This window comes from Anomaloglossus baeobatrachus, chromosome 3, assembly GCF_048569485.1.
Source record: "Anomaloglossus baeobatrachus isolate aAnoBae1 chromosome 3, aAnoBae1.hap1, whole genome shotgun sequence".
Taxonomy (NCBI): Eukaryota; Metazoa; Chordata; class Amphibia; order Anura; family Aromobatidae; genus Anomaloglossus; species Anomaloglossus baeobatrachus.
Genome location: NC_134355.1, coordinates 543,067,829 through 543,092,793, shown reverse-complemented (window position 1 = coordinate 543,092,793; position 24,965 = coordinate 543,067,829). Strand labels below are relative to the sequence as shown.

General features: G+C 45.8%; 1 protein-coding gene across 2 annotated transcripts in view; it reads left to right on the top strand.

Annotated features, from left to right (window-relative positions):
* LOC142296799 (glutathione hydrolase-like YwrD proenzyme) overlaps positions 1 to 24,965 on the top strand; it is a 136,657-nt gene that overhangs the window by 44,285 nt on the left and 67,407 nt on the right. For both annotated transcript variants that reach the window (XM_075340808.1, XM_075340809.1), the window contains exon 6: positions 11,239 to 11,391. In XM_075340808.1, the coding sequence (XP_075196923.1) occupies positions 11,239 to 11,391 (153 nt within the window). The remainder of the gene's footprint in view (positions 1 to 11,238; positions 11,392 to 24,965) is intronic.

Below are 24,965 nucleotides of genomic sequence, written 5' to 3'. Positions count from 1 at the left end.
ACCATATTTTTCGGATTTAAGACACACCGGATTATAAGACACACCCCAAATTCAGAACGAAGGAAGGTGAACAAAACAATGGGGTCCGTCTTATAATCCGGTGGTGTCTTGCTGGAGGGGGCAGCAGTGTTGGTGGAGTGGAGTCACAGGAGGCATATGCATTGGGTGTCCCAGAAATTCTGTCGGCTGTGCTTGGGCTCGGGCTTTGGCATCTGTGCTGGGGCTCGGGCTGCGGTGGCTAGGGTAGCTGTGCTGGTGCTGGGGCAGCCGTGCTGGGGCTGAAGCAGCTGTATTGGGGCTCGGGGTGTGGCAGCAGACAGTGTGAGCTTCAAAGAAATGGCACCTGTATTCAGCGCAGATTGAGCTCTCGACTCAATGGCAAGCCGAGATCTCACTTGTCAAAGCGCCACCTCTGGGCACCATTTTCCTTAAGTCTGCTACTGGGAAATTAATGGGCCGGAGGCGGCGCAGAAGAGAGCTTGAGCCGAGAGCTCCATCTGCGCATGCGCCGACTGCAGGTGGCATTATTTGAAGTCCTCACCACTCGCCCCACAGTGCCAGCCTAGCACCAGCCGCCACAGACCCCGCACAGCCACACCAGCTGCTGCAGAGCCTTCACAGCCGCCCCAGCACCAGACGCCGCACTAGCTCCCACACTGCCGCACTAGCAGCCACAGACCCCGCCCAGCCTCCGCAGCACTAACCCAGCCATAGAGCCTCTGCACAGCTGCCGCAGCATTCCCCTGGCCTCCTGAAACCCCCCTCTACCAATCCCAGTAAGCTACATTCAGATTATAAGACGCACCCTTCACTTAACTTCCACATTTTTGGAAGAAAAAGTGCGTCTTATAATCCGAAAAATACGGTACTTTATATACTTCTCTCCCTGGTAATTAGCACCAAGCGGTCTGATGGGTTTGTACAGACTAACCTGCGAAAAAGGAGGGGAATGACCCAGCACCAATTCACGGAAAAATAAAATCCAAAGCTTTATTAGGTCATCTTAAAAACAATAATTTTACAAAAGGCTCCATAATATACGCCAAAGCATGAAAACTTGACGCGCTTCGGACTAAAAAATAAAAACAAAGTCCTTAATTGATTAGCATATGAGTTGAAGATCAGATATCCCCCATTCAGGCTTAGGGTTAACTCTACACAGGTTGAGAAGCCTCCTGGGCCGTCAAACACCAGGTTTCTGTTCTGCAACTCTGTAAGGCAGCTATCTAGTCATCAGTTCACACCCTTTCTAAGTTTAACAGGGTTCATACCTTTGCATCAGCACATACAAGTCTTAGCAGGAAGGTGTTGCAGAGAGCAGTCCCCCAGGCGGCGGCCTAAGCGTGGATTATTCCTTCTGTGGTAATAGTATGATATATTTTTTTTTATCGCCACCCCTGGGACAGATTTAGAATATTCAGTGGTTCTTGTGTGTTCCAATAAAGTGACCAAGAAATGAAGATTTGTGGTACTCACTTAAAATCTCTTTTTCACAGCCTTCATAAGTGGAAGCCGCACCCTCCCTCAGTTGCCTGTTCGGATGTGCAATTAGGTTTTTTTTTTCCCATTCATTCTTTTACTTCTACTACCGTTTTATGACTAACTGACGTGTTTGGTAGATTAAGTATAGTTTGCTAGGGAGGAACCATGTTTTTTTGTTAAGGTGTATTGTTCCTGTCAGCCTCCAGGTGGCAGCAGACTTAATCCATGGTTCCTGCGTCCCCCAGTCACTTCTCTGAGAAAGAGAGAGATTTTACAGTGAGTACCAAAAATCTTCATTTCTCAGTTGCTTCATTGGAAGACACAAGAACCATTTCGGCTCAGTGGCTAGCACTGCAGTCTTGCAGCGCTGGGGTCCTGGGTTCAAATCCCACCAAGGACACCATCTGCAAGGAGTTTGTATGTTCTCCCCGTGTTTGCGTGGGTTTCCTCCGGGTACTCCGGTTTCCTCCCACATTCCAAAGACATACAGATAGGGACTCTAGATTGTGAGCCCCAATGGGGACAGTGTTGCCAATGTATGTAAAGTGCTATGGAATTAATAGCGCTATATAAATGAATAAAATTATTATTATTATTATTATTTTGTTGCAATGAAAAGCTACATTCTAAAACATTGACTTTTTTTTTCTTTTTTTGATGATTGTTGTTTATTTTCAACATTTTTAATCTGAGCACTTTCATAGGTTTCTTTGCACCCTTTCTCTCACGCTCCCATATTATTTACATGGTTCTTTCAAGGTCTCTTGAAAGTATAGGAATTCTTTCAAAGTTTTCTTTTCTGCCTTTGAATACATCTTCATTTTGAGCTCTTTTACTCTCAGTGTATGAACATTACTAAGCAATATGTAGAGTAAGTATCTTGGCTTCTAACAATGTAACAGGCTTATCAACAGAAAGAAATGAACACAAGTGACCGTCCCTTGACGCATGTAATGACTGTGGTAAGGTGATCATTTGTTATGTCATTGATTGCACAACAGAGCTAATCTTAGCTCAGCCTCGTGAACGGCTAATAAGCACTTCCTTGTGTTTCCTTTTTTGGCCTTCCACATTCTTAATATGCTGAAATCGATACTAAGAATTGCGCATACCGTGCATATACTGTATGTATGTATGTATGTATGTATATATATATATATATATTTATTTACAGTGCCTTGCGAAAGTATTTGGCCCCTTTGAATTTTTCAACCTTTTCCCACATTTCAGGCTTCAAACATAAAGATAAAAGTTTTCAGTTTTATGGTGAAGAATCAACAAAAATGGGACACAATTGTAAAGTTGAATGATATTTATTGCTTATTTTAAATGTTTTTAAAAAATAAATAACTGAAAAGTGGAGCGTGCAATATTATTCGTCCCCATTAAGTTAATACTTTGTAGCGCCACCTTTTGCTGCGATTACAGCTGCAAGTCGCTTGTGATATGTCTCTATCAGTTTTGCACATCAAGAGACTGAAATTCTTGCCCATTCTTCCTTTGTAAACAGCTGGAGCTGAGTGAGGTTGGATGGAGAGTGTTTGTGAACAGCAGTTTTCAGCTCTTTCCACAGATTCTCGATTGGATTAAGGTCTGGACTTTGACTTGGCCATTCTAACACCTGGATACATTTATTTGTGAACCATTCCATTGTTGGTTTTGCTTTATGTTTGGGATCATTGTCCTGTCAATTTTCGATTTTTTATTCTTTACAAAAAATTGAAAATAAGCAATAAATTTCGTTCACCTTTACAATTCTGTCCCACTTGTTGATTCTTTACCATAACATATATATAAAAAGTAAGTGCAGCCATGAAACAACCCAAAATCTGTTTTACTCTTCTTCTACTCTGATTTGCTTATAGTGTATAACCAATTATATGGCTAGTTAAAGTGGCCAGCCTGTAGTTAAAATGTGATGGCTAGATTGGTGGGGTTCAACACTCCCTAATGCAACTCCTTGAAACATTTGTCAGTGAGCCTGGTAATACATAGTATAGAAATAAGGTAATTCTCTTGGTAAGGTAGATGGCATAGAAATATAGTGCAGGATGTCAGAAGCAAAATAGAAACAAATTTAGGAAAATATAATGACTAATGAATTGAAATGTTAGAGAGTGGACTGTACCCAGTTTTTAAATAACTATTCACAATACAGTATGATCTCCAAACTGCTGGATCCATAATACTGGTATTAGGATATCTAGGCTGCTGTAGTTTTGTAAGAGGAAGGCGCTTCTGGAAAATGCCAGCAGTAATGTTTTATTTTTTTTACTAAAGCGTTGTCCAGTTTGTTGTTTTTTTTTAACATTATGCATACAATGGTGAGAGTCTTCCAAAGGGAAACTGCCAATTCTTTTAACTACTTTGCAGCTTTCAAAGCCTGAAGCAGTTAAAGGGGTTATCCGGCTTATTTTGCTTTTTTTTTAATTATTTACACTATTGGGCTACATTGGAGCAGGTAAGTAGATAGTGACCACTTACCTGCCCTGCTGTCAGCCCCTCTCCCCAGGCTCAGAGTGGTCATGTGACTGCTCCTGCTGTGATTTTGCTACTTCCGGTCATTTCATGGCAACATGGGCAGGACTATGTTGACTTGCAAATCTGCCACTGCATGTTGCCGCCCTGCTGGGCGGGTACAGTGCGATGAGCCCTGCCCCCCCTCCCTGTGCGCTGCTATCTGTGCTTTGTATGTGCTGGACAAATGTCGCGGGCGGAGGAGGGGACGCTGCGCTCACCCACTGCTCGGGTCCAGCTGCTGCTCGATGGTGGCTCGAGCGGTGGGCCGGATCCCGGGGTCTCGAGCGGCGTTCATCGCCCATGAGTGAAAGGGGGGATTGGTGTGTGGTTTGGGGAATATTGTCCGTGACGCCACCCACGGTTGTGGTGAGGTTGTGACACCACCGCTGCTCTGGACGGGGATCCCGGGAGCGATGACAGGGAGCAGCTTGAATGTTGGTTCTCCCCTCCGTGGGTAGGGGGGGTTGGTTGTCCCGGGGCCCCGGTGAGGGTGTTAGGGATGGCAGGCGGGTTACGGGGCCTGGTGAGGTGCAGGGTCGCGGGGGCAGCGCTGTGCCGCACGGCACGGTGGTACTCACTCAGCCAGTAATTCACACAGAGTCTCTGGTCAAACAAACGGCTGGATGGACGGGTCCCACAGGCGGCTGCGGTTGTTCTCCTCCCGGTAGGTTGATGGTGACTGCCTTTCCCTGCACCTGTGTTGTGTTTACGGTTCCAATGGCTTCCCACCAGTAACCCGCTCCCCAGCTTGGATGGATGCTGAGGGAGCCCCTTTTGCCCGCAGGCTCTGGCCCTGGGAATTGTAGCCTTGGCGGTGACTGTGTTTCCCTCTACGGTGTGAGCTGTTGCCTTCAATCGGGTCTTGGCTGCTGGGAAACCCCGGAGGTTCCCTTCGCTAACGGATTTGACCGGTTTTACGGCGACTCCTAGTCTGGTCAGGGTCCGTAGGCCCTGCCGAATGGTGCTGGCTTCTCTTCACTTCCCGATCCGGTACCGGCGGGCCACCGCCCGTCCCCGGTCCATACGGTTCACTTCAATCAACCTCCCCTGCAGACGGTCACCACCGTCTGCCAACCTTGCTGTATGTCTGGGCCACACACCCGGATACGGTCAGTCTCCTCTACTACCACTTCACACTCCAAAACTGATCTGAACTCTTTTCCCACCTCCAGGACTGTGAACTCCTCGGTGGGCGGGACCAACCGCCTGGCCCACCCCCTGGGGTGGACATCAGCCCCTGGAGGAAGGCAACAAGGATTTGTGTTTGACTTAGGTGTGCCTAGCCGGGGTGTAGGGTGTGTTGGTGTAGTACCTGTGACGTCCTGGCTTGTCCAGGGCGCCACACAAACACAGGGTTGCCCTCTCTGTCTAGGACACCATGAGCGCTGTTTTCCCAACAGTGTCCTCAGCTCCTTATGTTGTATGGTGTCTGGGCAACTGTGACCCCCCTCCCCTGTGCGCTGTCTCTGTGATGAATGCAGCCTCCCGTGCTCCTCGCTTCTGAATACAGTCAGAAGCAGGGATGTCACCTGACACCAGCGAACAACAGCACTGAGCTTTGTATCGCTCAGCTGTAAGGACACTGCAATCATCACAGCACGGAGGAGAAGAGACAGCATGCTGCATGGGTGAGAAGAGAGAGCGAGCAGGAGGGGGCAGAGAAGAGCGTGCACGGCTGACAGAGTTCATGGGGGTGAGAGACAGGGGAGTTCTGGGGGGCAGAGGAGACAGTGCAGTGGGAGAGAAGAGAGTGCATGAGGGGGCATCATGTATAATATATTATATAACTGTGTGTGTGTGTGTGTGTGTGTGTGTGTGTGTGTGTATCCTATAGACTTACATTAGGGGCTATATATAATTTTCATTACATAGTACTCATTTATCTGTCAGGTGCTGAGGCAGAATACTGACAGGGAATGTGTGTGCAGAGGGCGGGCAGAGGGTGTGGCTGGACACTGAGGACGGGCGGTGCCAGCTGTTACTGTGGGTTTGGCAGTCAAACATGTCATGTTAGGTTGTGCTGAATGTAAACAAAGAGCTGCAGAGAATAAAGTGAAAAATCAAGAGAAACAAAAGTTAGAAAACAAAAAAATAATGTAGGGGGTGTTTTATATGACAATACAGCACAGATTAACTTAAATTTTTTTTGGAGTTTATGTCGGACAACTCCTTTAAGTCATTTGACATTACGGTGCAGATGTTAATTCGTTTTTAGCATTTTTTTAAGCAATTATTTAAGCAGGTTACAGATCAAACCCCGTGGAATATACCTTGTGTGCATATGCAGTAATAGTGGCTGCCTCACTTTATGTCACCATTGGCCGCACATGTCACCAGTCAATCTCATATGCTGCCTGAATACAGATCTTTGCAGGTCCTTTCGCTAGATTACCAGTGACTGGGCCCCACCACAACTAAGGGGCACAGTGTCATTGAACTTATTGATAAAGTAACTAGGCATTGCCCATTGGATGTGCCAAGCACTGCTCATCAATCACCTATGCGTTGAGTGTAGTCCACATTTGAAACCCCAGACTATGTCAATTTGACCACCCCTGTCCTAGAGAAAGATCGTCTTTTAGAAATATCGGCCCCAATTCCGCAAATAGTTTCTTCTACTTTGCTGACATAAAACTCATTGAAGTGTCATACAGTTTTGCTTCAAAGTTGAATGCTGGTCCCAGCTATCGCTGCCAAAATGAGCAGCGCTGGGATACGAGATGGTGACTCCCGCCTGTCAAATTTATTGTAATTTGCATTACATTGGTGGTCAAAATTATGCTACAGATATGCACCAATGCCAGGCTGGAGTAACATTTCTGGTTTATAGAGATCTGAGAATTTGTATATCTGAGCAGATGAAACAGTGATTTTATCAAAACTGCTGCAAGCAGCCCAGTAAGTGACACATCGCTGCAGTCAGGGTCTCTGTCCCTATATAATTCTGTTCTCAGATGCACGGTTGCCAACTTGACTTTTTATTTTTTTCCATAATCAGCTTATGAAAAAATGACAGACAATATTTTTCCGGAAACATTGTGAAACCACAATAAATTATGATAATAAGTGATATTTATGTTCAGTCTAGAATTCTAATATGAAGACATTAGCTGCATTTACTGTAACACTGTAAAATATTGATAATTACAGTCCAAATAATCACATACTCTTTAAATTTTTTTTTTTTTACGGACAGGGCAAAAAAGTGCTGTATTTTTACATCTAATATATCAAGCTGAGTGTATGTATGTGTGTGTGTGTATGTCCGCTAAAGGAATCCACACTGTTGCATTTACAATTATGAAATTTTGCACAGCCACCACATTTAACTCTGGTAACGTCATAGACTACGTTTTGAGCATAAATGTTAACCCCTCGCTTTACAGTAACTAAAAAACCTGCTTACATTAAAGTCAATGGAGCTGGGAGCTACAGGTCATTAATAGGAGCTGTGATTGGTTGCTTTAGGCAACGAAGGACATTTTTAGTATCAGAAGCTTATGTGTGAGGTAATATGATATCGGTAGAGACAGAGACACGCAGAGACAGACACTAAAACACACACAGAGACAAAGATAAACAGAGACACACCCACACAGACAGACACACAGAGACTAATACAGAGACAGACACATAAAGAGAGACAGACAGAGACACACAGAGACAGACACACACAGACTAACGCACAGAGACAGAGTCAAGCAGAGACAGTCACGCAGAGACAGAGTCACACACACAGTGACAGTCACACAGAGACCGAGAGACACACAGACACACACAGAAACAGAGAGAAACAGACAGACACAGAGACTGATACAGAGGCACACACAGACACAACACAGAGACTAATACAGAGACATACATATAAAGAGAGACACACAGACAGAGACACTCAGAGACAGACACACAGACAGACAGAGGCACACAGAGACATAGACACACAGAGACATAGACACACAGAGACTAACGCACAGAGACAGAGTCAAGCAGAGACAGTCACGCACACAGTAACAGTCACACAGAGACCGAGAGACACACAGACACACACACAGAGACAGAGAGAAACAGACACACACAGAGACTGATACAGAGGCACACACAGAGACAGACACACAGAGACAGGCAGACACAAACACATAGACAGACACAGAGACAGAGACACACACAGAGAGACAGAGTCACATAGAGACCGAGACACACAGTTACCGAAAGACACACAGAGACAGACACAGACACACACATACAGAGACAGAGATACACAGAGACCAAGAGACGCACAGAGACCAAGAGACGCACAGAGACCAAGAGACGCACAGAGACCAAGAGACGCACAGAGACCAAGAGACGCACAGAGACCAAGAGACGCACAGAGACCAAGAGACGCACAGAGACCAAGAGACGCACAGAGACCAAGAGACGCACAGAGACCAAGAGACGCACAGAGACCAAGAGACGCACAGAGACCAAGAGACGCACAGAGACCAAGAGACGCACAGAGACCAAGAGACGCACAGAGACCAAGAGACGCACAGAGACCAAGAGACGCACAGAGACCAAGAGACGCACAGAGACCAAGAGACGCACAGAGACCAAGAGACGCACAGAGACCAAGAGACGCACAGAGACCAAGAGACGCACAGAGACCAAGAGACGCACAGAGACCAAGAGACGCACAGAGACCAAGAGACGCACAGAGACCAAGAGACGCACAGAGACCAAGAGACGCACAGAGACCAAGAGACGCACAGAGACCAAGAGACGCACAGAGACCAAGAGACGCACAGAGACCAAAAGACGCACAGAGACCAAGAGACGCACAGAGACCAAGAGACGCACAGAGACCAAGAGACGCACAGAGACCAAGAGACGCACAGAGACCAAGAGACGCACAGAGACCAAGAGACGCACAGAGACCAAGAGACGCACAGAGACCAAGAGACGCACAGAGACCAAGAGACGCACACAGAGACAGAGACACACACAGAGACAGAGACACACAGATACAGACAGAGAGGGAGATAGAGAGGGGAAACAGACAGACAGAGGGAGACAGACAGAGAGGGAGAGGGAGAGAGTGGGAGAGATGGAGAGTGAAAGAGACAGCGAGTGAAAGAGACAGAGAGACACTTAGTTTCTATCCCGTGCAACACCGGGTACTACAGCTAATTACTTGTAAGCATCCATTGCTAATCTCCTGCATACATCACATCAATTATTATAACCTGATTCATAAGCTTCTAGGAGCTTGATGAATAAGTGAAGTTGCTGATTATTTTTATGATATGTCATTTCAAAAGAGCAAGTCTGTCATGGTCATGTGAATGTGGTATTATCATTATACACCTCACTCAGAAGATGGACTGTGCGTGTTTAGGTTACTTTTATGTAGGAGTCCTTTATCTCAGAAGATGCCTAGTAAGATTACAGTAGACACCTGGAATTTATGACCGATAACACAGGCACAACAGTATAACTGGATTCTAGCTGAATTTCAGGAAACACTTTGTCTTCTGGCGTCAGGATGCATTGTATGCAATATAGCTAACGCATGATTGCTGGTAGATAACTCTTATCTGTTTCGACTTTTTATCAAGCAACCTATTATTTTCCACAATTTAAAAAAAATGTGTCTACGAAGTTCACTTGCCTAAAACATCAAATCAGATCAGTATATCTCTGAATATTTCCCATGGAATAATAATTCTGAAGGATATTGTCCCGCTCTTGGAAAACCTCTGGCGAGTCTGGGACTAGAAGGTCCCAACTCCTTATTTTGCTCAGGTCTACCACTTGTATTTGAATGAATATACTTTCTTTTAGTGCTGTAGGGGTTAAGGACGTTCCTCTCTAAGCTGTCCTTTGTAGCCTTAATCTGAAGTGCAGATTTTTTGTGACCACTCCCTTTTGCTATAAAAAGTCATGTGTCTTACCATCTGACATTGGTTATAGATTCTCATTCTATGCTGACCACTTCGGAAGCAGCCTGTCTCTGGAAGAATCTGAGGAGTCATAACTTTTGCAGCTGTGGTGTTTAGCTGCATTGAAGGAGTTTGTAATGTTTTGCTTTTTGTGTCTATTTTTCTTTTGTCTATCTCCCTTACCTTGTGTTGTATTATTGCAGTGGTGAGACTAGTGTTCTCGCCGGCCTTCTCACTAGTCAGGGTGAGTTCAGGGCAAGCGGGGGCCTAGGCATGTGAGGGCGACAGGGGAAAGGACCCATGTAGGGATGTTAGGAAGCGAAATGTACAGATTCAAGTGAGTTGCAAGAGGTGTCTTCTATTGCCAGGGCCTTCTTTCTATACCATTCCTTCCCTCCTAGAAGTGTAACAATAAATTGCCTTTCTATAATATGGAGGAAATTTTCTCTTCAATCAACTGGACATATACCACAGAATATTTCTGTGACATTTTGCTCTTTCTCTTTTGATGCTGGCCAATCAACACACAGCCTCCCCCACTGAGAAGTTCTGCATTATACGCCCAGTTTGTTAAAAGGAAATTTTGCACCATTATTACCGGGGACATAACTTTGGAACATATGGACAAGGAAGAAAAAAAATGGTTCCAGAATTAGTGGAACAGCAGCAATTGAAGGAGGTACTCTGATTAAATTAAAAATCCATTAAAAAAGATTCATTTTAAACTATGAAACGATACATGCTCATTGCCTAAGTTAGTATAGACATACGAAAAATAGCACCAAATTATCAATTTATTGTTACATTTCTAGAAGGCCTAACACAGCAAGGTGTCTTCAGGAGACTTATCAGGAATTAATACTTCTTGGGAATAAAGGATGCAAATTAGATCCAATTCAGGGGCAGGAAGCTGTCTCCTTTGCGTCTCTAGGTCTCACACCCACTCAACCAGGATCCTGCTTTTCCCTAACAAGGAGCAAGACCCCCAAAACAGCTGGCAGTGTATGGAGGGCTTTACTTTTTTTGGAGGTCTCTAAGTATTCTAAATTGTGGCAAGTCTTGTTAAACAGTCATACATTAATTTATATATAGGGCACCTATCTTTAATCCATAGCACTAAAGAGACAACTTTCTTCCATCAGTGGGGAAGATGCCTCCAGGAAAAGAGGAGCATATATTAGGGTCAGTTCCTCCTGGAAAAATGTGATTGTAATAGTTAAATTGTGCAAATATGTACTTAATATGCATAACTCTCACTCTTTGCTTTCTATTGACAACTATACCATATATTTTACTAATTCTCTTATTGTCACTGTAGGAGCTGTCTAAGTATGGTAAGAAAGGTTTCTATAAAGGGAAAATTGCCCAAGCCATTGTCAAAGTTGTACAGAATAATGGTGGACTTTTGGACCTAACTGACTTGTCCAATCATGTGACTGAAGAAGTACAACCAATTTGCACAACGTACAAGGTATGTATATGGCCAAATATTACACATTATGGCATTTGTGATCTTGAAGATCTGAAAGTCTTCAGGTTTTAGTGAAGAACAGCAGTGCCAAACACAGCCGAGGGACAGCAGTTGGGCTATTACTGGAAAAAGCAGACCCTTTTTTCTAAGTGTGAGTGTGTGTGTGTGTGTATGTCCGCTAAAGGAATCCGCATCGTCGCATTTACAATCACAAAATTTTGCACAGACACCCCATGTGACTCATGGAACATCATAGACTATGTTTTGATGGAAAAATGTAACCCCGCACATTATAGTTACTCTCCAAAAAACCTGTCTCCGTTAAAGTTAATGGAAATGCTACCTATAGGTTATTAATAGCAGCTGTGATTGGTTGCTATAGGAACAAAGCGCATTTTTAGTATAAGAAGCTTATGTGTGAGGTAATAAGATGTCGGTGGGGAGACGGATAGATAGAGACAGATAGACATAGGTACAGACAGAGAGAGAGACAGACAGTCAAAGACACAAACAGACACAGACAGACAAGGAAAGAGACATACAGAGACAGGGAAAGAGACAGAGACAGGGAAAGAGACAGAGACAAGGAAATAGACAGAGACAGACTGGAAAAGAGATAGGGACTGACGGGGAAAGAAACAGACCGGGAACGAAACAGACCGGGAACGAGACAGACCGGGAACGAGACAGACAGACACAGAAATAGAGAGAGAAAGACAGACACAGAGATAGATAGCGAGAGACAGACAGACACAGAGACTGATACAGAGACTGATACAGATACAGACACAGAGACTGATACAAAGCCAGACACAGAGACTGATACAGAGACAGAGACTGAGACAGACACAGACAGACAGACAGAGACACACATGGATAGAGACAGAGACAGACCCACAGAGACAGACACACAGAGACAGACAGACAGAGACAGACACACAGAGACAGACACAGACTAGGGGAGAGACAGAGAGACAGTTGCTCTAGCATATTGCTCTAGCATATAGGCAAAATATTTCTTTATTTTACTAGCTTATATAGTGCTATTAATTTCCACATCGCTTTACAGATATCCTCAAAATATATGATTATTACATACTGATTGTTGAAAGTCAGACCTTCAGGAAATCTCACCAGTCCTACAAATGATTGAACAGAGGACCCGTCTGCACTGTGCAACTCCTGACCAATCATTCACGTGGTTTTGGCTCTGCTTTAGTCCTCTGCACAGCAGATGGCGGGAAGTAGTCCTATGTAGGGAGACATTGTGAAGAAGTAGTGGTGCCTAAAAAGACCATCCACTCCTGAGGCTAGTAATGAATTAGTTAACATGTATATAAATGTACATTCTGTATTTAATCTCCGGTGTTATAGTTAACATTTGATATAGAACAAATAGTTTATCACCGCTTGCCATACCCACAATAACTAGTAGCAGCAGCCAAATCTAACCTTGGTATCCAGCCAAATGAGACAAACACACCTATCTTGATTGCTCTGAGAACAGAAAACCATTGGAATGTATGTGAACGCAACATAGCAACTAAGCGCCATTGAATAATATCCCAGGAGAATAACTCAAGGCCAGTACTGACCGGGAGAAAAAGACTCTGATTACAGATTTGGATTGGGTGCAAGTCATGTGAGTCACAGTATCACCTACCTCTACAAAACAAACTAATTAGTCACCAGTCATGTCTGTAAAATAGAATCTAAACAATTAGGACATGTTCTACAACTTTACTAAACTTAATTCTGCAGTATCATACTTCAATGTCATGTTGACAAGCCTTAAGGTGCATTTACATTGCATGATTATCAGGACCTAGCATTCATAGAAAGGCTCATTTTACGATAATCTTGTAGTATAAACTGGCTGCCAATCTCAAGATGTAGTAGCTATAATGAAATGATCTTGTGACAAGCCTGAAAACATCATCATTCTAGGCAGTGTATCATCCACTGTAAACAGGACCTGCCCTAACTGCAATAATGGCAGCGTAAGGGCACCGAGCAATCTAATATAGATCATTCAGTGCACATCTGAAGCAGGACTTTTTTTGCATTGCTTGTTTTTTTACGGCATGAATTCATTTAGTCTATCGAATAGTCTACAGAAAATTAATATGCCATACATAGGTTTTTTTTTTACTATTTTAATGACTTAAAATTTCAGAACTTTGTAAAAAAAAAAAAAATCCCTGCAGTTCAATCCCTGTGCTTCATGCAGAATGATTTTACCTGATGAAGCTCATCGCACTGTTTAGCAAATTTGACAGATTGGTTGTCTGGAAAAGAAAAGATGAGCACTACTGTGAGTAATGTGGCATGCAATCAGTAAAGCAAGTGTCCTGAGTAGAGATGAGCCACGCCCCTTGCGTTCGAGTTCAGTTCGTCGAACGGAGGCTCCGTTCAACGAACCGTTCGACGAACCATTCAAACCCCATTGAAAACAATGGGAGGCAAACACAAACACTTAAAAACACATTATACAAGTACAGTTAATAAACATTGCCATAACACTTACAGGTCCCCGCGACACGTCCTGCACTCTGTCTCCCGCTGCTTTTCCTTCCGATAATCGCTGCGTCCTCCCGGTAACCAGCACTGATGATAGGACCTTCCGTGATGTCAAAAAAAGCATGTGACCAGTCACGTGTCTATTATCTCATTGGCTACAGACTGGTCACATGACGTCATGCTAGGTCCTGTCAGTGCATCTTTCCGGTACGCGGTGATCGTTCCAGCATCTCTGTGTACCGGCGAAATGCTCTGGCACATGGTCGGCTTCCCCGTTCCTGCATGTGGGTGCTCTTTACAGAGTCAGCCCACATGCAAAAACTGGCTGTCACAGCTGGTAAATAGCGGCAACGGGAATCACGTGATCGGAGATTGCCGTTGCTATAGTAACAGTGGCAGTGGTGATGTCACTGCTTACAACCCGTAGCCTCTGCTCACTCACTGAGTGATTAGACTGCACGGAGCAGCAGCGTTCTTTCTCCCATGCAGTGCTGTCTGATGTAGCAGAGCTGCATGGGTTGAAGGAGAAAGAAGACAGAAGACCAGGATTGTGGAGGGCTGACGGGGAGTAATAAACATGGAGTCTCTAAGTGTGTCTGTGTATTTATTTTTATTAAAGTATTTTATCTCTGTATGGACTCTTTTTTTAACCCTTTATTGGAGATTCTTAATGGCCGGGTCAAACTTGCCTGACATTAAGAATCTCTGGCTAAATACTAGCTAGTAAAACAAAGCCCATTAACCCATTATTACCCAGCAAGCCACCTGGCTTCAGGGCTGCTGGAAGAGTTGGGTACAGCGCCAGATGATGGCGCTTCTATGAAAGCGCCATTTTCTGGGGCGGCTGCGGACTGCAATTCGCAGCAGAGGGGCCCAGAAAGCTCGGGCCAACCTTTGCTGCGGATTCCAATCCCAAGCTGCCTAGTTGTACCTGGCTGGATACAAAAATGGGGCGAAGCCTATGTCGATTTTTTTTTTTTTTTTTTTAATTATTTCATGAAATTCATGAAATAATTAAAAAAAGGGCTTCCCTATTTTTTAGTTCCCAGCCGGGTACAAATAGGCAGCTGGGGGTTGGGGGCAGCCGTACCTCTCTGCTGTACCTGGCTAGCATATAAAAATATGGTGAAGCCCATGTCATTTTTTTGGTGGGCAAAAAACTCCTGCATACAGTCCTGGACGAAGTATGGTGAGCCTTGTAGTTCTGCAGCTGCTGTCTGCTCTCCTCCATACAGACAGCAGACAGCAGCTGCAGAACTACAAGGCTCAGCATACTCCATCCAGGACTGTATGCAGGAGTTTTTTGCCCCCCAAAAAAATGTGGGCTTCGCCATGTTTTTGTATGCTAGCCAGGTACAGCAGGCAGCTACGGGCTGCCCCCAACCCCCAGCTGCCTATTTATACCCGGCTGGGAACCAAAAATATAGGGAAGCCCTTTTTTTTTTTAAGTTATTTCATGAATTTCATGAAATAATTAAAAAAAAAAAAATGACGTGGCCTTCGCCCAATTTTTGTGTCCAGTCAGGTACAACTAGGCAGCTGGGGATTGGAATCCGCATCTCAGGGTGCCCAAGCTTTCTGGGCACCCCTGCTGTGAATTGCAGTCCGCAGCTGCCCCATAAAATGGCGCTTTCATAGAAGCGCCATCTTCTGGCGCTGTATCCAACTATTCCAGCTGCCCTGGTGACGGGTGGCTCGCTGGGTAGTAATGGGGTTAGGGCTAGCTGTATATTATCAACTGGCCCTAAGCCTGAAATTCATGGTGTCACGCCAATATTAGACATAGCAACCATGAATTTCTAGTACAGATAAAAAAAACACAACACACAGAAAAATATTTTTATTAGAAATAAAACACAACACAATTAGTGACTCCATCTTTATTGAAATAAAGAACCCCCCTCCGCAGTAATCCTGGGTCAAGGGTCTCGCGCCGTTCAATCCGTATCCAATATCATCTGATCGATTTGCTGTAAGGCAAAGCGATCAGATGAGGTGTCAGGTTCAAGGGCCTGAATCACATGACACAGCAGCTGATTGTATAAACGGCTTTTATACAATCAGCTGATGCATCAGTGCAAAAAAATCCCAAAAAACTACACACTTCTGTGCAGACTCTTGTCCGACAGCATCAGCTGATAGTTTAGCCGGCTGGGCGGTAAAAAGCCGGCCTCACCGCTCAACTTATAGTGTCAGCTGATTCCGTCAAGTGACCGCATCAGCTGATTATCGTCAGGTCTGAGAGAGAGAGAGAAAGAAGAGAGATGAGAGAGAGAGGAGAGAGAGGAGAGAGAAGGAAAAAGAAAAAAAGCGCGAGAGAGAAAAAGAGAGAGGGTGAGAGTGAGAAAAAAGAGAGGAGAGAGCGAAAGAGAGAGAAAGAGAGGGAAAAAGAGAGAGAGAGAGGAGAGAAAGAGAGGGAGAGAGAAAGAAGAGAAAGAGAGAAAGAGAGAAAAAAAAGGGAGAGAGAGAGGGAAAAAGAGAAAAAGAGAGACTGAGAAAAAGGGAGAGAGAGAAAAAGAGAGAGAGAGGGAAAAAGAGAAAAAGAGAGACTGAGAAAAAGAGAGAGAAAACGAGAGAGACAGGAGGGGGAGAGAGAGAGAGAGAGAGAGAGAAGAGAGAGAAAAAGAGACGAGAGAGAGAGAGAGAGAGATAAGGAAGAGAGCAATGCAGCCTCATTCCGTGAGCTGCTCCGATTTTAGAGGTGTGTCCCGCAGCTCACAGCTGATGTCTGGCTCCACCCCTAAGTGCATAATTAAATTAAATTATAATTATAAATAAATAATAATTATTTAAAATTAAAAATAAATTAAATTCTTTACCGGCCGGGACTTGAACTCGTGAACTAATGCTTCTTAAGGGCGCTTTACATGCTACAATAAATCTTACGATGTGTCGGCGGGGTCACGTCGTAAGTGACACACATCCGGCATCGTAAGTATGATTGTAGCGTGTAAAACCTCCGTGCAATTGCGATTGAACGAAAATCCGTTCATCGCATGCACGTCGTTCATTCCTCAAAAATTGAACGTGCGGTTATGCAATGTTCCCAAGGCAGCACACATCACAGTGTGTGACACCCCGGGAACATTGAACGACAGCTTACCTCCGTCCGCGGCTCCCGCCGACAATGCGGAAGGAAGGAGGTGGGCGGGATGTTTACGTCCCGCTCATCTCCGCCCCTCCGCTTCTATTGGCCGGCTGCCGCGTGACGTCGATATGACGCCAAACGTCCCTCCCACTCCAGGAAGTGGACGTTCGCCGCCCACATCGAGGTCATATGGACGGGTAAGTACGTGTGACGGGGGTTAATCGTTTGTGCGGCACATTCAACAAATTGAACGTGCAGCACATACGATAGAGGCGGTTACGATCGCATACGATATCGTATGCGAAATCATAACATGTAAAGCAGGCTTTTAGGCGAGAGCTCTTACCACTCAGCCACTGTCTCTAATGAGAAACATAGGCAGATTTGGTAATCTTGACGTCTGCATTGCAGAGTGAAGTCTGGTGACAGTGCGGCTCACTTCAGGTGCTACGTGGAGAGGACACAGAGCGCTCCCTGTCATCTTCATGTAGCAAAGCTGACAGTGTTGTGTGAATTACTTCGGACCTGGATTGTTGTTTGGGGATTAATAAAGAGGTAAATGAGGTGTTTTTTGTCTTTTATTCCAAATAAAGGATTTTTCGCTATGTGTGTTTCTTTACTTTCACTTACAGTTTAATCATGGAAGGTATCTCGGGGAGACGCCTGCCATGATTAACTCCTTATTACCCCGATTGCCACCGCACCAGGGCAATTCGGGATGAGCTGGGTAGAGTCCCGGGACTGCCGCATCTAATGGATGCGGCAATTCTGGGCGGCTGCTAGCTGATATTGTTAGGGTGGTGGGCTCCCCATAATGTGGCGCACCCCATCCTGACAATACCAGCCTCCAGCCATGTGGCTTTATCCTGGCTGGTATCAAATATGGGGGGAACTGCATCTTTTTTTTTTATTTATTTATTTTACTGCAGTATATAAACCCGCCCGCTGGCGGCTGTGATTGGTTGGAGTGAGACAGCTGTCACTGATCGTGGTGGCGTGTCTGACTGCAACCAATCATGGGCGCCGGTGGGCGGGGAAAGCACGGAATAACTAATTGAATAATGAAGTGGCAGCCATTTTCAAAAGAGGAAATGCCGCTTGAGATTTGTGACAGCCGTGCAGCGAGACGCCCGTGATCGGTGAGTAGGAAAGAGAGAGGGATTGTGCTGGGGACGCAGGACGCATGCAGATACGCAACGTGCGCACATAATTACTGTGAAAAGCCACGCTTTTGGTGATCGAACCGTTCTCGAACATAACTCGAACTGCCGAACTTTTAGCAAATCGTTCGAGTTCGTCGAACGACTCGAACACCCCCCAAAATCACTCGAACATGAAATTGGCGAATCTCGATCATCGCTCATCTCTAGTCCTGAGACCATTCTTGCGTGGAGGGGCTTCTCATCCATGGAGGGGGCTCACTCACAGTATTGCCTAAGAACAATGCCATGAAAAACAATGGTATCTAAACATCCTTCTAGAGAAACTTCTCCCAGTAAACCCGAAACAGTTTGGTGATGAACAATGTTTTTAAAACTATAATGGAGCACCATGGCACAAGTCAAACGCAATAACTAAATGGCTCGGTAAACAAAACATTGAAATGTTAGGTCCATGGCCAGGAAACTCCCCAGATCTTAATACATTGAGAAGCTGTGGTCAATCCTTAAAGAGCAGGTAGAAGAAAACACAGAAATTTTGATAAACTCAAGGCACTGATTACGCAAGAATGCATTGCCATGAGCCAAGACTTGACCCAGAAAAAATTTAGTTTTTGGATCGATCACGGAAGAGTATAGCTCACATCTTTGCAGCCTTTCTTTCATTGCACCCATAAAGTGTGATGCCAACAAAAGTGCCCCTCAATCACGATCATCAATGTATGATCCCCCACAGTGAAATAACTCCACAATACCCTTCACGCACACAGTATGACGACCCCATTGTACCCCACCCCTCAACTACTCCAGCAAATTGTGGTGATCACGTGTTAACAAACGAGCAACGATAAGGTGAGTATTTTTGCTCGTTAACAGTCGCTCGTAGCTGTCACACGCTATGATACGGTATGTCAAACGATGCCGGATGTGCGTCATGGAATCCGTAACCCCGACGACATATCGCCCGATATATCGTAGCGTGTAAAACCCCCCTTAGTGTGCTTTATGCGCATTTTCCGAATTAGAATAAAAGTTACCAGACTGCAGTGCAAATAACAAAATGTCACCATGGACCAAACCAAATATCTCCTCTCTGAAAGAGCAACTTTGACCACCCATCTTTAATATCAGGATTGTAATAAAATAGCACGTACACTACTGTTCAAAAGTTTGGGATCACCCAGACAATTTTGTTTTTTTCCATGAAAAATCATACTTTTATTTATCAAATGAGTTGCATAATGAATAGAAATTATAGTCAAGACATTGACTAGGTTAGAAATAATGATTTTTACTTGAAATAATAATTTTCTCCTTCAAACTTTTGCTTTTGTCAAAGAATGCTCCCTTTGCAGCAATTACAGCTTTGCAGACCTTTGGCATTCTAGCTGTTAATTTGATGGGGTAATCTGAAGATATTTGACCCCATGCTTCCAGAAGCCCCTCTCACGAGTTGGATTGGCTTGACGGGCACTGTTTGCGTACCATACAGCCAAGCTGCTTCCACAACATGTAAATAGGGTTGAGATCTGGTGATTGGGCTGGCCACTCCATTACAGATAGAATACCAGCTGCCTGCTTCTTCCCTAAATAGTTCATGCATAATTTGGAGGTGTGCTTTGGGTCATTGTCCTGTTGTAGGATGAAATTGGCTCTTCATTCAAGCACTATCCACAGGGTATGGTGTTATGAACTGGTAACAGTGGACAATCACAAAAAATCCCATTAATCAGGAAAAAACAAAAAACACAAGAGTAGTTGGAAACTAAGCTGACCACAATCACCTATCTATTGGACAACACTAGACGTAGCAGTGGGATGTTCCTAACACACCTAATGTAATACTACTGTATGTTCTGAGGATTTCGATAGCGTAGGGCAATGACAACAGAGACGAGTTCTTGGTACAAGATGTTATATAATATGTACACACGGTAGATACACAACGGGAATAAACACAGTAAAACAAACACACAAAACACTTTTACGCAACGGAGCGAAGGGGATTCCCGGGGCCACGCACCGGACTCCCCCAGGGAGACCACCAGAGCGAACCCCTGGACAGGGACTGTCCGGCAATCAACCCCGGAAGGCCTAAATGCGCAGCAGCCGGTACACAAGGGGCAAGTGGTATAGTCCAGGAGTGTCCGTACGGGATGATTGTCCAGAGTGGTTACGAACCGGGCAGAGTGCTGATCAAGACGGCAGACGGAGTCCGGGCACAGCTTGACGAAAACCGGGTATGGTCCAGAGTCGGTCGGTAGATTTCCAGGAGAATCTAAGGCAATCAGGAAGTAGAAACAGCAAAGCAGGAGCACACAGCAAGCAGTATACTCAGGCACTGGACTGGGCTGAGAGGCGGCCTTTTAAGCAGCTGGACAGGAAGTAGGGCAACAGAACCTTAAACTCCATGTTAACTGAGGGCAAGCTCATTCAAAAGAGAACTGGAAAACCTGGAAACCTGACATGACTCCCCCCCCCCCAGAGACGGCCTCAGGACGGATCAGGGCCCGGCTTGTCCGGGAACCGTCGATGAAACTGAGCGATCTTCCGGGGTGCCCGAATGTTACCCACCGGTTCCCAGGAATCGTCCTCGGGGGCGTACCCCTGCCAACGTACCAGATATTGAAGCCGACGACGATGGAGCCGGGAGTCAATAATGTCCTCAACCACGAACTGCTCCTCGCCGTCGACCATCACAGGCGGAGGAGGAGGCACAACACGACCACGAAACGTATTAGGGGAGACAGGTTTGAGGAGAGACACATGAAAGACCGGGTGTACCTTTAGATGGTGCGGCAACCGTAGCCGACAGGCCACAGAGCTCACGATCCCGGTGATCTTAAACGGACCGATGAATTTTTGTCCCAGCTTCTGCGAAGGAACACCCAATCTCAGGTTTTTGGTGGATAACCATACAGAGTCCCCTACCTTATACATGGGTGCCGGTTTCCGGTGAGTGTCTGCCGACCTCTTGTAACGCTCCTGGGCCGTAGCCACAGTGTCCTTTAGAACCTCCAGATTCTGTCGAAGCTCTGTCAATCTGTCCTCCACCGCCGGCACCGAAACCGCAACCGGTGACCTAGGCAAAACATTCGGATGATAACCCAAGTTAGCAAAAAAGGTCGTTACCTTAGTGGAGCTGCTCTGAGTGTTGTTATAGGAGAACTCCGCCAACGGAAGCATCTTCAACCAATCGTCTTGGAGATGGCTGACATAACATCGAAGGTATTGTTCCAGGGTTTGATTCGTCCGTTCGGTTTGCCCATTTGTCTGAGGATGGTATGCAGAAGACAAACAGACATCAATCTGGAGTGCCGTACAAAAGCCCTTCCAGAACCTAGACGTGAACTGCACGCCCCGGTCAGAGATGATCTCGTCTGGTACCCCATGCAATCGGAATACGTTCTGGATAACCAAATCCACTGTCTCTGCGGCTGAGGGAAGACCGGTACACGGAATGAAGTGAGCAGCTTTAGTCAATCGATCCACCACCACTAAGATGGTATTGTGCCCGCCTGAGACTGGCAACTCCACAATAAAATCCATGGAGATAGACCCCCAAGGGCGAGATGGCACGGGTAACGGTTGGAGGAGTCCCGTAGGAGCCACACGAGGGACCTTGCACCGGGCACAAACCACGCATGAGTGGACATAGTCCTTCACATCCTTTAGACAGGTAGGCCACCAGAAAAAACGGCTCAGAAATTCCTGCGTCTTCTGTACCCCCCTATGACCAGCCAACACGGAGTCATGGACCAACTTGAGAACCCGAAGTCTTACGGTCTCCGGGACATAAATGCGTCGCTCTCTCAACCACACACCATTCCGAAGAACAAGAGTTACATCATTCGGGGGGGCAGCAAGAAATACGTCACCATCATAGGCCAGCTTGATGTCCTTCCACAAGTCCTGGTCCTGGATTACTCCAACGAAATTGGCATCCGATAACACGGTCTGAGACGGGGTTCCAGGCACGGAGTCCACGGCGTGGATTCGGGACAAGGCATCGGCTTTCCCATTACGTGAACCTGGACGGTATGTAACGATAAAATTGAATTGGTTAAGAAATAGGCTCCAACGGGCTTGCCGTGGAGACAGGCACCTGGCAGACTTAAGGAATTCCAAATTACGATGATCTGTGAGTACTATCACTTGCTGCGCGGCTCCCTGTAAGTGGTGTCTCCATTCCTTGAAAGCGGAAATAATCGCCAATAATTCCTTGTCCGCAATGTCATAGTTCCTTTCTGCAGGGGACAACCGTCGGGAAAAGAAAGCACACGGATGTAAGAGACTCTTGTCCCCAGTCCTTTGAGAAAGGATGGCCCCTAATGCGTAGTCGGAAGCGTCGACTTCCACGATAAAGAGAAGTGCGGGATTCGGATGTACCAATATAGGCGCTGAGGTAAAACAAACCTTGAGACGATGGAAGGCTTCCTGGGCCTGGGCGGACCACACAAACTTCTGTCCTTTCTTGGTTAACAGAGTGATGGGACGAACGATCTCTGAAAAATTACGGATAAAACGTCGGTAAAAGTTGGCAAAACCGACAAAGCGTTGTACCTCTTTGACGTTACCCGGTTCCGGCCAGTCCAGAATTGCTTGTATCTTGCCAGACTCCATGTTCAGTCCCTGAGGAGAGATGACATACCCTAAGAATTGTATCTGTGAGCAATGGAATTCGCATTTCTCCAGTTTAATGTACAGGTGATTTTCCCTCAGCCGGGTAAGTACGGTCTTGACGTGCTCCTGGTGTTCCTGTAGGGAATCAGAAAAGATTAGGATATCGTCCAGATAAATCACCATGAATAGGTCCATGATATCCCTAAAAATATCGTTAACTAGATGTTGGAAAGCCGCGGGAGCGTTACAAAGTCCAAAAGGCATCACTAGGTACTCAAAATGTCCATACCGACATCGGAACGCGGTCTTCCACTCGTCTCCGGGACGTATGCGAAGTAGATTATATGCCCCACGGAGATCCAATTTGGTGAATATTTTTGCCTGTTGGACCCTCTCCAATAGCTCAGGAATCAACGGTAACGGATACCGGTTCCGGATGGTTATTTTATTCAGTTCCCGGTAGTCAATACAGGGTCTCAGAGTCCCCTCTTTCTTTTTCACGAAAAAGATGGGTGCCCCTGCTGGTGAGGTAGACGGGCGAATAAATCCCTTGGCTAGGCTCTCCTCAATGTATTCTTTTAGTGCTTCTAGCTCAGGTGCCGCCAACGGGTAGACATGGCCAAACGGAATCTCCGCCCCTGGGAGTAAGTCTATGGGGCAATCATACGGTCTATGCGGGGGAAGCCGATCGGCTTTTCTTTTGTCGCATATGTCAGCAAAGTCATCATAAACCGGGGGTAGAACAGGTACCTGTACAGTGCCCTCCGCATTCGGTGTTACTGGAACCGGAACAGTTGGACTAATGGTCGGACCACTCTGCGGTGGGAAGGATATTTCCTTAGTTTCCCAATCGATGACCGGATTCGTAGACCGTAGCCACGGAATACCTAAAATAATCGGAAAATGAGGAGAGGAAATTATCATGAAAACAAGGGTCTCCTGCTGACCTGGCTTCATCACGCATTCTAGTGGTACTGTTTCCCGATCCACTGGTCCAGAGATTAACGGAGATCCGTCTACCGTCTCCATGGTAACCGGTGAGGATCTTTGCTGAGTCCGGATACCGTGTTTCCTGGCAAAAGAGGAGTCCATGAAATTTCCCCCTGCCCCAGAATCTATCATTGCAGAGGTAGGTATTAGATGCCCCTCCCACCGGATCTGAATGGGGAGCGAGCAATGGGTATATTTCCCTTCTGAGTCCTTCGGTGAGGTTGACATTACAGTCAAGGGAAATACCGCATCCAAGTGCCCACTTGCCTCAGAGATATCGGACTCTGCGTCCGTGTTGTCACACTCTGCCATGGCTGCCAATACCTTATTTGGGCGATTCGGACGTTTCGGGCAGTCGATCAAGAAATGATCCGATTGACCGCAATAGAAACACAAACGCTCACGGAGCCGGTGTTCGCGACGTTCGTTGGTCTCTCGCTTTTGCAGAGAGTCCACTTGCATAGGAACGTCCTCGGCCTCCCGTGGTGTCCTGAGAGCGGGTTCTCTAGAAGGAAACGCAAAGTTGTTTACACGGTTTACAGCTGCCCATTTTTCCTGTCTACGCTCCGTCAAGCGGGTATCAATACGCACACAGTGCTGGAGAAACAGTTCAAAATCCCCTGGAGATTCGGAACGAGCTAACTCGTCCTTGATGGTACCGGACAAACCTTTTCTGAAAACAGACAATAATGCATTGTTTCCCCAATCGGTGTCTACCACTAACCTCTGGAACTCAGTGGCGTATTCAACGACAGAACGCTTTCCCTGACGTAAGGAAAGGAGAGCCGATTCAGCGGTAGCACGGCGATTCGGATCATCAAACATTTGCGCCATTGCGTTCAGAAAGTCATCCAGGTGATTTAAATGGATGTCCCGATTCTCTATCATAGGATTAGCCCAAGCCAGTGCTCGTGAGGTTAATAACATGATTATACATAACACTTTGGACCGGTCAGAACGGTAATAATCAGCATGTACATCAAAAAACAGTATACATTGGTTCACAAATCCACGAAACTGACTACGATCACCATTGAAACGGAATGGGGGTAACCTAGGCATACCGGCAGCTGATACGGACGTAGTGGGGACGGCTTCCTGAGCCTCCACTCTGACTTGCAAATCCTGAATAGCCGGACCCAGTACCTGGTGATCATGGCCCAGCTGTGCCTCCACATCTCTGAGTTTAGTTT